Source organism: Saccostrea cucullata, unplaced genomic scaffold (assembly GCF_032062105.1).
Source record: "Saccostrea cucullata isolate Sc308-1 unplaced genomic scaffold, CSIRO_AGI_Scuc_v1 ctg3823, whole genome shotgun sequence".
In the NCBI taxonomy this organism is placed as follows: Eukaryota; Metazoa; Mollusca; class Bivalvia; order Ostreida; family Ostreidae; genus Saccostrea; species Saccostrea cuccullata.
This window is the reverse complement of record NW_026931945.1, coordinates 36,594-50,113: the sequence shown is the minus strand read 5'-3', so window position 1 is coordinate 50,113 and position 13,520 is coordinate 36,594. Positions and strand designations below refer to the sequence as shown.

The following is a 13,520-nucleotide window of genomic DNA, read 5'->3' as shown; positions in this document are numbered from 1 at the left end:
CATGGCCAACATATCGTATAATCATCTTTCCCAGATTTCTTTTATTGATTTCATCAACTTCAAACACTTCGTCGAGATACTGAAAGAAAAAATGAATTTGTTCAATAAATACAGTAACTACACGTGCTTATTCATTCCAATATAAAATCGCAGTAAAACTTTATTAATAAGATGATAAATTTACAATTTACTTACAGAGATTTGATTATTATGAGAGAGATAAGGAGGGGTTCTACACGTGCAATTGTAGAGTTGTATTCGTTTACAAGTTGAAAAAATTGTTTTAGAATATATGATATTTATATTTAAGGAATCACTGTCTAGTTTGTTGGGTCATGGCAGGGCGTCAACGATAGTTGGAAAAGTGGGATAATTTACATAACAGGCGAAGCCATTTCTTCATAAATGTATCCCACTTTTCCAACTATCGTTGACACCCTGCCATGACCCAACAAACTAGACAGTGATTCCTCATATTTCCATTTCATTGTGAAATTTAAATGCTGTCTTATAGCTTTTAATTACATGATCGAGGCCTCACATTTTATTTCAAAAGTCCCTGCCTCCTGACGTCAGACACAAAACAATTTTATGCGATCTTCCTGCATACTAGAATTGAGCTTTCTTAGCAAATCGCTTTTCGAAAAAGTACATTCCGGTTGAATTATCAAGAAGTTATCTCATAGAAAACAAATAGAAATGGAAATAAGAGGGTTGTTCAAAAAGTTTGTCGACGATGTCAATCGTTATTATATTACTCGCTAAAAATTAAAATAAGCACAATGTAATATGTAAAATATTTGTATGTTGAACTTTCATTCCATTCTATTTAACAAATATCAATTTAATTCATTTTATAATCAATAAGTTTTGTACCCGCGGAGCTCACTTAATGTCAAAATATAGCGTCAAGAATTTCTACAAAAAAATATACTATCACTTAATATTTCAAAGAATATAATCCAACGCCTTCTCATTAAATCTTTTTTCTTATACCAGGCATTTTCCCCCAACATTTCTAGAGTTTTTTTCAGGATTTTTCCTTTAGTTAGTAAAACACAAAACTGAATCGTACTCTGCTGCTCCATGACTTTTTTGTTATTTGTTGTTGCTTTTATCATGGTTTTTGTTGCTTTCAATGAGGATGACCTATCTCCTCAAGTTGATTTCTTTTCAACAAAGCAAAATATTAAGCCACAATTTGGAATACGAATCGATGTAACAAATCTGTGTTTGAATATCTAGTTTGTTTTTTCGATAATTTTCCATTTTACAGCTAGAGAATTTGACTACAGACATTATTTAGTGAATTGTTTGTAACTTATTATATTTTGACCTGATCCACGATCAAAATTTTGCATTTTTATGAAATTGTATATATTTTTTTATATTTAAAAAAATTAAAAGAAATCATTATGATTTATTGTTATATTGATATTTCTTCCAAATTTTGATAACAAATGACATCAAATAAAATATATATCAAATAAGTCCACGAACGTTTCGAACAACCCTCGTATATATTATGTATAATAAATGCTATATAATGTTGATGCTAAAAATACACTGACATTATACGTCATCCGATGAGTTCCGAGATTTTTCAGGATGTCCATCAATCTTTTTTCTTCAACTGTTGCCTAATTTCAAAAAGATGTAAAACGACATGAATATAAAAGAACTCACGCTTTTCAAACAAAAAATCGAATGATTATAGTTCCTTACTCTCTTTATATATACATACATAAAGAACTACATGTAGATACACTGTAAATTTGCAACTCTTGAAATGTACACACACAAACCTTAATCTGTAGATTGTTTAGTAGAATTTTCTAACTTTTTATCTTTTATATCATAATTTGTAAATGTAAGAAATGTTACTGAAAGATTTGTTAATGAAAACTGCTAAACAGTAAACCTGATATTTGTTGGTAAATTGTACTATTAAATTTGTACTTTTTGAAATGTTGTTATGTAGTAACACCTATTGAGACTGTGAAAGGCACTGTATTGGTGGTTATAGTTATTTCGCCTAAAATTAAAGAAAAACTCCTTAATCAATTGTTTGTATGTTGTTTAACGTCCATCTCGAGAATTTCTACCTTAATTAAATGAGATGCATACTAATCATTTATAATTCTAAAGATATATGTAATTGGATATTGGAAGGAGACGTGTATCTTTCTAAAACATTCCCTTGTTGTGCATTAGATATAAATAAAGATAAATTACAGAAGGTGTGCATAAAGATGAATTAGAAAACTTTAGTAAAATTATTAAAAATCTTTCTGGCACCCTGCTACAGTTTAATATCTGGATTCAACTGAATATGTTTTTTTTTTACTGAAAAAGACATATCAGAATCCTCAGGCAGAGCAAGATGCAGCTATCCATTTTGGTTTGACGTCCATTTATGAAAATTCCCTTTTACTCTATCCATGACTTTACACATAGAACTGGGAGCCGTCTTACAAAGCACCAAAAGTTATATGCAAACAGTTGTATTTCTGAAAGAGTCAATGCCAGCCAAATCTCGCAAGCGTAGAGGGCAGATGATAGCATAACACATTTTCATATTTCTTTGTTTTTTTTTATTGTAGATACATCAGGAGGAATGTCAATTTGTTAATACCAATAAACAAAGAATGTATTTTTGATAGAACAGTTTTTAACGCAATTGGTCAGAGACTAAAGAGCTTGTGCGATAGTTATAAGTCCGTCATCGATTTAAGTGTCAGTCGGTCTGTACACTTTCTTCAGTGTTTATATGATGTCAATATAACCGAAACGAACGGATAGTAATGTGTCATTATTGGCGATTCTGTATTTGAAGCTATTTCCTGAAAACAATTATTAAATAAATCTAGTTATTCTTAAGAATTATAGAGCCTGAGGGTTAAACCTTTTTTTATTGATGAAAAAAAAAAAGACAGCACAGCAAAACATGTACATGTAAAGGGTTTATCTAAATCATCACTTACAGACATGACACTTCTGAGTATATTGGTAGCTATGGCAAGAGACTCGTTCGTATCTTCTCTTTCTTGATCCTTCAGAATTTAAAAAAAGTTTTAAAAGAGAAACTTTTATATTTATTTCAAGCAAATTCTAGATAAAAAGCTTTTATAAAAACGTGTTTCTTAAAATAATAATGAAACAAATGTTGACATTTTTTTAATTATCTTCTATTGTGTTCATTATAACCTGGACATCTAGAATTTAACTCAGTTCAGAGAGTTTTGTGTCAATTGTTGACAATACTTTTTAACCATATATATAATGATAATGAAAGATAACAATACTTACTGTCATTTCAACATCTATGATTTGCTCTACAGTAACCTTGAGAAAAAAAATAATGTTAAAAAAGATAAATTCATTTTTTTTGTCTGTTAAGATGAAAGGTAATTTTTATGCAGTCATCGGGATCTTTATTTTTCTATGAACTGGAACTGAGTGTATGAAGTTATTCCGTCAGGTTTAGTGGCACAGAAACCGATATGCTTTGGCACTCTAAAGTTTCTCAATATACGAAAACCTTGGAAAACTGAAGCTTCCTGATATTCCTGGTTGTTTCCAATTTTCGAAAACCTGAAGTTTCAAATGTTTTATTGAAAAATCGTATTTGTACATGTAAACAAGGCGTATTAATTTCTGTAGTTTGCAAACTACATTGAATTAAGGCAGATATTTTAAGCAACGACTTTAACAATACCTGGTCTGTGTACCCCTGTCAAACCTGTTCATTAAAGATATATATGCCGTGTAAAGCAGTATTTTTGCAAAGGTGAAACCAAAACAAAATTTTCTGAAGTATGATAAGCTATCAAAAATGAAGCATTCTCGAAAATTCGACCAAATATTATTCGGTATTAATAAAGTACTGGTCGGGAAAAGAACACGATATTCTCATGCATATTTATAAAGGACTGAATATTATGTTGGATCTGCGCATGTACGCGGGAAAAGAATCATCAGGTCGAGGAAACTATTTTTTGTGACGTATGTTCAGCGAGGAACCAACAAGACTGACAAATCGACCAATCAGCTCAATGAGTTGTTATGGGTTACTACTCAGTACAAAAATGCTACATGTGTTTTTCGAACAGGCTAGTTTTTTAAATCGCTCTTAGAAAGACGTGGTGCATTTTTCAAGCATTTACACGCTTAATGCATTATGTACATTATCATCTAGAAATCCATGCTAACATTTGCATATAAATGAACAATGATAAAAATAAGACTTTTCCCCACTCTATTGTACAGGTCCGTTTGTTTACAATTTCCCCATGCTCTACCGACAGTGAAAAGACAATTTCAAGTGACTATATATTCCTCGGTACAAAAGCAACTAACGCTGAGGTGTGTTCACGTATTAACAATGTTTACAATGTGTACGACTTCGAAACATACAGTATCCTAACAAGAAAAACTGCATTTGTTTGTTAATGTGAGCATGGGAATTCTCAATTAGTAACTATTTTTCCTATTTTTCTAAAACAGGTTTTTGAAAAATGTAAATTGGCTTCCCAGCCGTCATTTGAAATCGCATCGTACAATTTCCCTAACCCACGTGTTTGTAGTAAAAACGAAGTAGACCATCATGTTTTTCGGCTCATTCACGAGATTGGACCATTGTTTTTCTGTGAGCATGCGAGACCACGTGTTCATGAATATTTTAATAAGAGGCGGTTTAATATCCGATTCGGAGAGAAAATAATTTTTAAGAAGAAAACACTTGCTGTGGCCTTCAACTCGACATTTAGATATATCGACGACGTATTGTCAATTAATAATGATAATTTTCATTCCTACGTCGACACGATATATCCTGGTGAGCTTGAGATAAAAGATACCACAGAGTCCGACACTTCTGCTTCATACTTGGATATTTTACTTGAAAAAGACACAAATGGTAATCTAACAACCAAGCTATATGATAAACGTGATGACTTTAACTTTTCTATCGTCAACTTCCCTTACTTATGCAGCAATATACCTTCATCGCCTGCATACGGAGTATTTATATCTCAGTTAGTTCGATACGCAAGAGCATGCTCTACGTATGAACAATTTCTTAAACGAGGCAAATTATTGACAAGCAAGTTGATGAAACAAGAATATCAACAGTCTCGTTTAAAGTCATCATTTCGTAAATTCTATGGTCGATACAATGACCTTGTCAGCAAATACAATTTATCATTGAATGAAATGCTGACTGACTTTTTTCATACCAATTGTTAGTCCATTATTTATACACTGAAATGACCACGGATTTTTTCCGTTATTTCCTGATTATGACAACGAGCACACGGCGGGTGTGACCGGTCGGCAGGGGATGCTCACTCCTCCATGGCACCTGATCCCACCTCTAATGTTTCGGAGGTCCGTGTTTGCTCTGCTCTTATTTTGTATATTTGTTTAATGGACGTTGAGATTGAATACTGTTCGTTATTTCCATATCCTTCTTTTACAATATAATATTTCATATTTTTTAAAAGTGATGGAGTGGAATTGTCTTAATTGCAGAAATTACATAACTTATGTAACTTGATGAAACACCACATATATTTATTTCTTTAGCAATAAAGCACTAATACGGCATATATATCTTTAAGGTACATTATTTTGTGCTTGAACCTGATTGAAATTTACTTACAAGTCCCTGTGTACATACCATGTACGTCTTGGTGACATTCAAATTACCTTCAGATCTTTTGATATTTAAACCGTACCTGGTATATATGTAAGTAAGCTTTAAAAATTATAACTGTGAAATAAACAATTTTTTTTTAATTTTGAACTTGCCTTCTACATCTACATAACCGATCAGTTTGTGCTTTTTTATTTTGATATTTCTTCGCTTAATAGCCGTTTGTTCGTTTTGAGAGATGTGCTTTATAAATAAAAATAAAAAAATTACTGATTGTAATAATTAATTAGCATAATTAATTCGTTCAATTATGTAAATCGCACTTCACCCGTGTATACCCGATAGACCGGACGCATTACATAGCGGTCCGGATTTCTTTCTTTATTAGTGTTCTTAAAAATTTCCAATTCAACATGTAATATTCTAAATATCTGGTGTTTAGTAGTTTAGTAGTAGTGCTAGTTGTTTTTGTTTATCTTTTTCCGTTGTTTTTATGACATTTTAACTTTTTCTTTGTCTTTAGGAAGGGACAGGGCGTCCCGAAAATTTGACAATTTTTATTGTTCGTGTCATACGTCATTTTAAGTGCTTTATATAAATTTCCACCCGTGACCTTGTATCTACTTCGGAGATCCGACATTTAGGATATACAATGTTGTTGGTTTTTTAGTGCTTTATATATATATATATATATATATATATATATATATATATATATATATATATATATATATATATATATATATATATATATATATATATATATATATATATATATATATAAAGCACTAAAATGACCAACGACACGAACAATGAAAATTTTCAAATTTTCGGGACGCCCTGTCCCTTCCTCAGAACAAAGAAAAAAGTTTAAAAGTCATCAGAACAAAGAAAAAAGAGAAACAAAAACAACTAGCACTCCACTAAAGTACTAAACACTATATATTTACATAATTACATGTTGAATTGGAAATTTTAAAGAACACTAATAAAGAAAGAAATCCGGACCGCTATGAAATGCGTCCGGTCTATCGGGTATACTCGGGTGAAGTGCGATTTACATAATTGAACGAATTAATTATGCTAATTAATAACGATAATCAGTAAATCGTACATTGTTTCATTCTCTCAAAATGGCGTAACTTTACTTAATAAAGAATAATGAAAGAAAAATAATAAAGCAGGGATATTTAAACATATGGATTATGATCCATTATAAATTTTGAAGCATTTAAGGATTTATTACCGGGAAAAAATTAAACAAAAGCGTAAACAATAAATAGTTTTCTGGGTTGTCCGAGAGTTGGTGACGCAAATTAACTGTAGAGTTAACACTAAATTGAGAGAATAATCTTGTTCAGTATCATCAGGAATTGGGTCTAGTTTACGTTCATTCTGGTGAAGTCATTCAGTTTGTTAATGCCATTAGGGCGGAATGACTTCAATCTGTGCATCCAGAACTTTTCTTTGCTTTTTCTCTGAGCATCTGTCCATCTTGGGTTATGGTCAATCACCACTACTGTCATGTCCTCCCATTTGTGACCCTCAAGGTTGAAATGTTCTCCAACGGGTTCATTGAGTTTTTTGGTCCTAATGGTCGAGCGGTGGTTATTGACTCTCCTGCGGAGATCTCCTGTTTCACCAATATACTGTTTGGAGCAAACTTTGCAACTGATGAGATAAATGCAGTTGTCAGTTTGACAGGACAAATTCCCTAGTATTTTGTAGCTGCAGCCTGTAACAGGGCTGTTAAAACTATCTGTGTCAGTGCTACAGAGGCTACAATGCCTGCACCGTACAAACAGCTATTGATGAGATGGCGGGACATGACAGGCAAAACCTATTACGCTACAAGGAGAAAGACAATAGCGGCAGGGTCCCTCTGGTAACCACATACCATCCCGTCCTTAAGAGCCTTAGCGGTATCCTTCAAAAGAACCTTCCAATTCTCCATTCAAACAAACGAATGGCAGAGGTCTTTAAGGAACCCCCACTGGCTGCATACAGACGCCCAAGGAACCTAAAGGACATGGTAGTAAGAACCAGACTGGACAACCCATTACCTAACGGGGGCTTTAAAACTTGTTCTGACAGAAGATGTCTTCTTTGTAAGCACAGCACTGACACAGATAGTTTTAACAGCCCTGTTACAGGCCGCAGCTACAAAATACTAGGGAATTTGTCCTGTCAGACTGACAACTGCATTTATCTCATCAGTTGCAAAGTTTGCTCCAAACAGTATATTGGTGAAACAGGAGATCTCCGCAGGAGAGTCAATAACCACCGCTCAACCATTAGGACCAAAAAACTCAATGAACCCGTTGGAGAACATTTCAACCTTGAGGGTCACAAATGGGAGGACATGACAGTAGTGGTGATTGACCATAACCCAAGATGGACAGATGCTCAGAGAAAAAGCAAAGAAAAGTTCTGGATGCACAGATTGAAGTCATTCCGCCCTAATGGCATTAACAAACTGAATGACTTCACCAGAATGAACGTAAACTAGACCCAATTCCTGATGATACTGAACAAGATTATTCTCTCAATTTAGTGTTAACTCTACAGTTAATTTGCGTCACCAACTCTCGGACAACCCAGAAAACTATTTATTGTTTACGCTTTTGTTTAATTTTTTCCCGGTAATAAATCCTTAAATGCTTCAAAATTTATAATGGATCATAATCCATATGTTTAAATATCCCTGCTTTATTATTTTTCTTTCATTATTCTTTATTAAGTAAAGTTACGCCATTTTGAGAGAATGAAACAATGTACGATTTACTGATTATCGTTATTAATTAGCATAATTAATTCGTTCAATTATGTAAATCGCACTTCACCCGAGTATACCCGATAGACCGGACGCATTTCATAGCGGTCCGGATTTCTTTCTTTATTAGTGTTCTTTAAAATTTCCAATTCAACATGTAATTATGTAAATATCTAGTGTTTAGTAGTTTAGTAGTAGTGCTAGTTGTTTTTGTTTCTCTTTTTACATTGTTTCTATGACTTTTTAACTTTTTTCTTTGTCCTGAGGAAGGGACAGGGCGTCCCGAAAATTTGACAATTTTTATTGTTCGTGTCGTTGGTCATTTTAGTGCTTTATATATATATATATATATATATATATATATATATATATATATATATATATATATATATATATATATATATATATATATATATATAAAAAGGCAACTAATTATCTGATTTCTATACGTTTATACGTTTTCATCAGAATGAACTTTCTAGATTTTTGAAACCGGTTTACTTTGAGAATTTTTCAAATTTAATGTGCAACTTTATAATGATAAAGATGAAGATAAAAACACCAATAAAATAATTTTAATATATGAAAAGAGCATAAACACAGAGTTTTAGAAAATTCAAGTGATGGGAGCTAGCACGAGTAATCATCCCTGCTGACTGGCCTTATCCTTTGCAACTTAATATTAATCAAGTTTGGGCTATTATAGAATTTTGGCAAACGTACCTGAGTGTTAGAGCGAAACATTGCCATTCGTTTTTGAACATCTTTGAGGCGATTTTCTTTCATCGTCTGAAATAAAAAAGCACATTGTTTTAGTGTTTAACAAAAGGTTTTGTATTCCTATTTGCAAATATAAGTTGTTTAGATTACCTTCATTTTATCTAGATATTCCATAAGGTTTTCCTCAGCACCGATCTGAATTGATATCAAAAGCATGTATTACATTGAAGATTAGAACAGATAATTCCAAAATAAATTAAAATTGATAAAAACAAGTATAGTATAATATACATAAAAATGTTTCACATAGAAAAATAGTAAATCAAATTTGATTTAACCTGTTCCTTTTACACATAAAACTTCATTTGATACCTTTAAGATATGAAATAATTCATGAAAGTCTTTGTAGAGAAGTTCTTCAACGTAGATTGTATCAGTGGCTCCAACTAAGATGTGTCTTGAAACAAGTATTTCCTATGGACATATATATGATATATATTAAATATAAAATAGTACTTGGGATATATAATATTCAAATACATATGTCTGAAACTTATGCAAATAAACCAATACAAAAAGACCAAACATACACTAAAGCAGAATATGAAAACAACTTACTTCAATAAATGTGTATAAGCCCTCAATTATCTCAAAGAAAATATATTTCTTTTGTTTATCACATGCCTTAAAATAAAAATTTGAAAAATTGATTTTTTTATATATAAAAAAAAGAGGTAAAAAAACGAAAATTTTCCACAGCAAGAGAGGGGGGGGGGGGAGAGATACCTGTAACATTTCAGCGAAGTCATTAGCATAAGACTTTGATTTTTCCAACTGTTGGTTTGTCGAATTCTGTCTTAGTATCTGCTAAAATCAAAAAATTACAGATTAACCATTTAGGTATTATATGCAGTCATTGACAAGATACTAAGAGATATGGCATGCACAGTTTAATTTGCAGAAATGAATGCGAAGTAAAAAAAAATGTTTATTAAAGGATGCTTATTAATTTGCGTTATATGCAGTCATTGACAAGATACTAAGAGATATGGCATGCACAGTTTAATTTGCAGAAATGAATGCGAAGTAAAAAAAAATGTTTATTAAAGGATGCTTATTAATTTGCGTTCTCACAAGAGCTAAAGCAAAGTAAACTAATTAAATTCAATTCAAAAGTCCAAAGAACTTTAAGACAATTTGAAATCACAAGAATCTACCAAAATCAACAGCTTAAAAACTTTCGACTTTTCAACTTTATATGCAACCATTCCCCACGATAAATTAAACAGGTCGGTCAGAATACTCGAAATCGGGTATTATTCGTGAAATCGCGTATAATACTCGATACTGTAAACGTATTACATTTGGCTGTGTATTCTTTTTAGCGCCTTTCGCGGTAAGCAGCCTCCGCTAAATCAAGTACATCGCTAAATGCTTTGTGTATAAAGGCTTATGTAACGCACATTCAAAAAGCGCTAAATCAAATCTACGCCAACTTGTTGAAAATTCAATTTCCGCCAAATATCGTACACGCCAAATATAATACGTTTACAGTATTAGGGTATCGTTGAATCCGCGAAATCGGATATTCTATGCAACTTTCTATAAAAGCTAAAGAATAAAGCAACGGCGCATTACGCCAGTAACTGTTATTTGTACATCAATATCTTGTGGATTTATTTTTATTAAACCTTATTCATACGGTTGTCAAATAAGTTCAAAATCACACGACAAACACTGCTGGGGTAACAAAGAGGACACAATGGCGTTATTATTTTTTCAATTTAATATCTAAAAAACAAATAACTACACATCGTTTGTCTTTATTTCCCGTTAAAGTATTCCATATACTTAATTTTCTAATTTGTACACTATTGACAAAAGTGAAATTTTAAAGAAATTAAACGACTATTGCCGTGTTATGTATTTTTTACTGAAAAATGAATGGCGTCCCTTTCGCGTGAAATAAGAATTATTCCTAACAGTAAGTGAGTACAGTATAATCGAGTCATAATTGTATATCTCTGTCATAATAGAAATCCAACGTTATTATAAAGAAGAAAATAAAAAAAAAGATTAAATAAATACCTACGGGAAAACAGTTTGAAAAAAGCTAATTGAAGGTGAGTATTTTTTTATGTCAATTTAGCATAAAATTTTTATTCAAAGACACCGTAAATTTTTTGGTTGCATTTTAATCGATACAAGATATACTATTTCACCTTTATTTTATGAATTTGTGTGAAAACTGAAAGCGAGAGGTCATATGAACAGAATTTCCTTTTTTTTTTGGGGGGGGGGGGGTATAAATAAAAGTCAAATGTGTACATCTTTTCATGAGCTTGTTTTTTTATACATTGAATTTCTCAATATAGATCGAGGTACAGTCATACTGAAATATGAATTACATAGTCAAGTTTTCACATTTCTTATGGTTTTTACGTTTATGAACATGTTAATGAACAAACTGAAATAATAATGTTCAATTGCCTTGCAAACTCTTGTCTTACTTTTTGGGAATATAATTCCTCATCGGACATTAAAATTTCATAAAAATCGTAGCCACTTCCTTTCTTTATTATACTATTTAATAGACAGAGTAAATTTTACCTCTTTGCCTTCTATATTTTTTTTATATCGCTATCTTATACCGCATTATAATATGCTAATACAACGCACTATCTGATTGGTTCTGGACAATATGTCACAGTTTTCTTTTAGTTATTTTATCTGTGATATGTATTACTCATGGCAATAACTTTTCCTAATACTCATTATCATCTATAATGAAAAAAATGTGTTTAAAAAATAAAGATGAATTCTAGTTACTAGTAGTCTCATATTGTGTTAGAAAATAACAGGTTGCTTTTTGTTTACCTACAATGTATATGATTTTTATTTGATGAATAAATCTCCCCTACAATTAAAAATATATGGCCGAGTTTAATCGACCGTGACATTCAAAGAGAGGTCTCTTGGTCACATGTAGAACACAGTCGATGTTGTTTTGTCAGAGGTGGTCAAGAAGCCTTTAGTCCGCCCCCCCCCCTTTTGAAGTCGCCAAGAAATGGTAAAATATTGATGACTTAGCGAAATTAAACGATCAACAGTTATGTTCTCTCATAAGCTATATTCGTGAAACTATCACTGTCTCTGCTAAAATGTTAAAGACAAATTCTGTAAATATGTATGAATGATAAATAAAAAGAAAGATTTTCAAAAAAAGAGAAAGAGGGTTCTTTTAGCCGACATTTTAGACAGTTTTATCATTATATTATTCATACATTCATTAATAAATTTGATTTTATGCACAAGATGAATGTGAAAGTAATTTATGACGCATATTTAGATACGATAGACAATCCCTTGTTTATGCATGGCATCATATCTTGTCTGTGAAATGTGTTTCCATATAATTTGATTTATTTACAAATTATTCATGTTTGTCGTGTTGATGTGGAATTATTAGAAATTCACGAATTCTGATACTTTACAATTCTGTTGTGTTGGGAATGAACATTAGAAAGATGCATCTACTTTCAACATAAGGACAAATATAAAGCAAATCGAACGCCTTTTTGTGTGCAGATCATGAAATGTACTGAGCTCCACGGGTCATTGTTGTCCCGAGCGCATTGATCTTAAAGCCCAAATTCTTACTTGGCTGGTGATACCTTTAGAAAACATGTGTATCTAGATGAAAGTTAACTCGGCAACATGCGCCATTCCATTGTTTAAGTTTTATTAGGTGATTACACCTCCTATACCCGATTTGGCGAATTCGACGATACCCTAATATCGAGTATTATACGCGATTTCACGCATAATACCCGATTTCGAGTATTCTCTCCGACCTGTTTAAGTCCAGCCTTTTTGATATCGAGACACAACTTTTTTTCAATAAAAATGGAATTTGTAAAGTTACTTGCCTGGTCATTGGTCATACTGAATGCGCACACAAGTACGCTGCGCTGGAGATCAAAGAGATACTTGAATTTTTGATCGACAATATCTATGATATCTATATCTAAAGCTTGAGATAAAAGATACCACAGAATCTGTTTGATACTTGAATATTTTACTTGAAAAAGACGTTAATGGTAATGTTACAACCAAGTTCTATGATAAACATGATGACTTTTACTTTTCTATCGTCAACTTCCCTTATTTATGCAGCAATATACCTTCATCACCTACATAAGGACTATATAATTCTCAGTTAATTCGTTTCGCAAGAACATGCTTTACGTATTAACAATTTCTAAATGAGTTGAATTATTGACAAGCAAGTTGATGAAACAAGAATATCAACAGTCTCGTTTAAAGTCACTATTTAGCAAGTTCTATGGTTGATACAATAACCTGTTAGCA

At 32.0% G+C, this 13,520-nt stretch overlaps 1 protein-coding gene across 1 annotated transcript; it reads right to left on the bottom strand.

Annotated features, from left to right (window-relative positions):
* Positions 1–6: 6 nt before the first annotated feature.
* Positions 7–13,093, bottom strand: LOC134234092 (uncharacterized; the record flags this gene model as incomplete). The annotated part of the gene is made up of 10 exons (XM_062716153.1): positions 13,079–13,093; positions 9,936–10,016; positions 9,768–9,833; positions 9,522–9,623; positions 9,300–9,344; positions 9,153–9,218; positions 3,310–3,345; positions 2,985–3,053; positions 1,572–1,640; positions 7–79 (listed from the first exon to the last, which is right to left on the bottom strand). Coding segments are annotated over exons 1-10 (622 nt in total), but the record flags the coding sequence as incomplete, so codon positions are not given.
* Between the last annotated feature and the right edge of the window lie 427 nt (positions 13,094–13,520).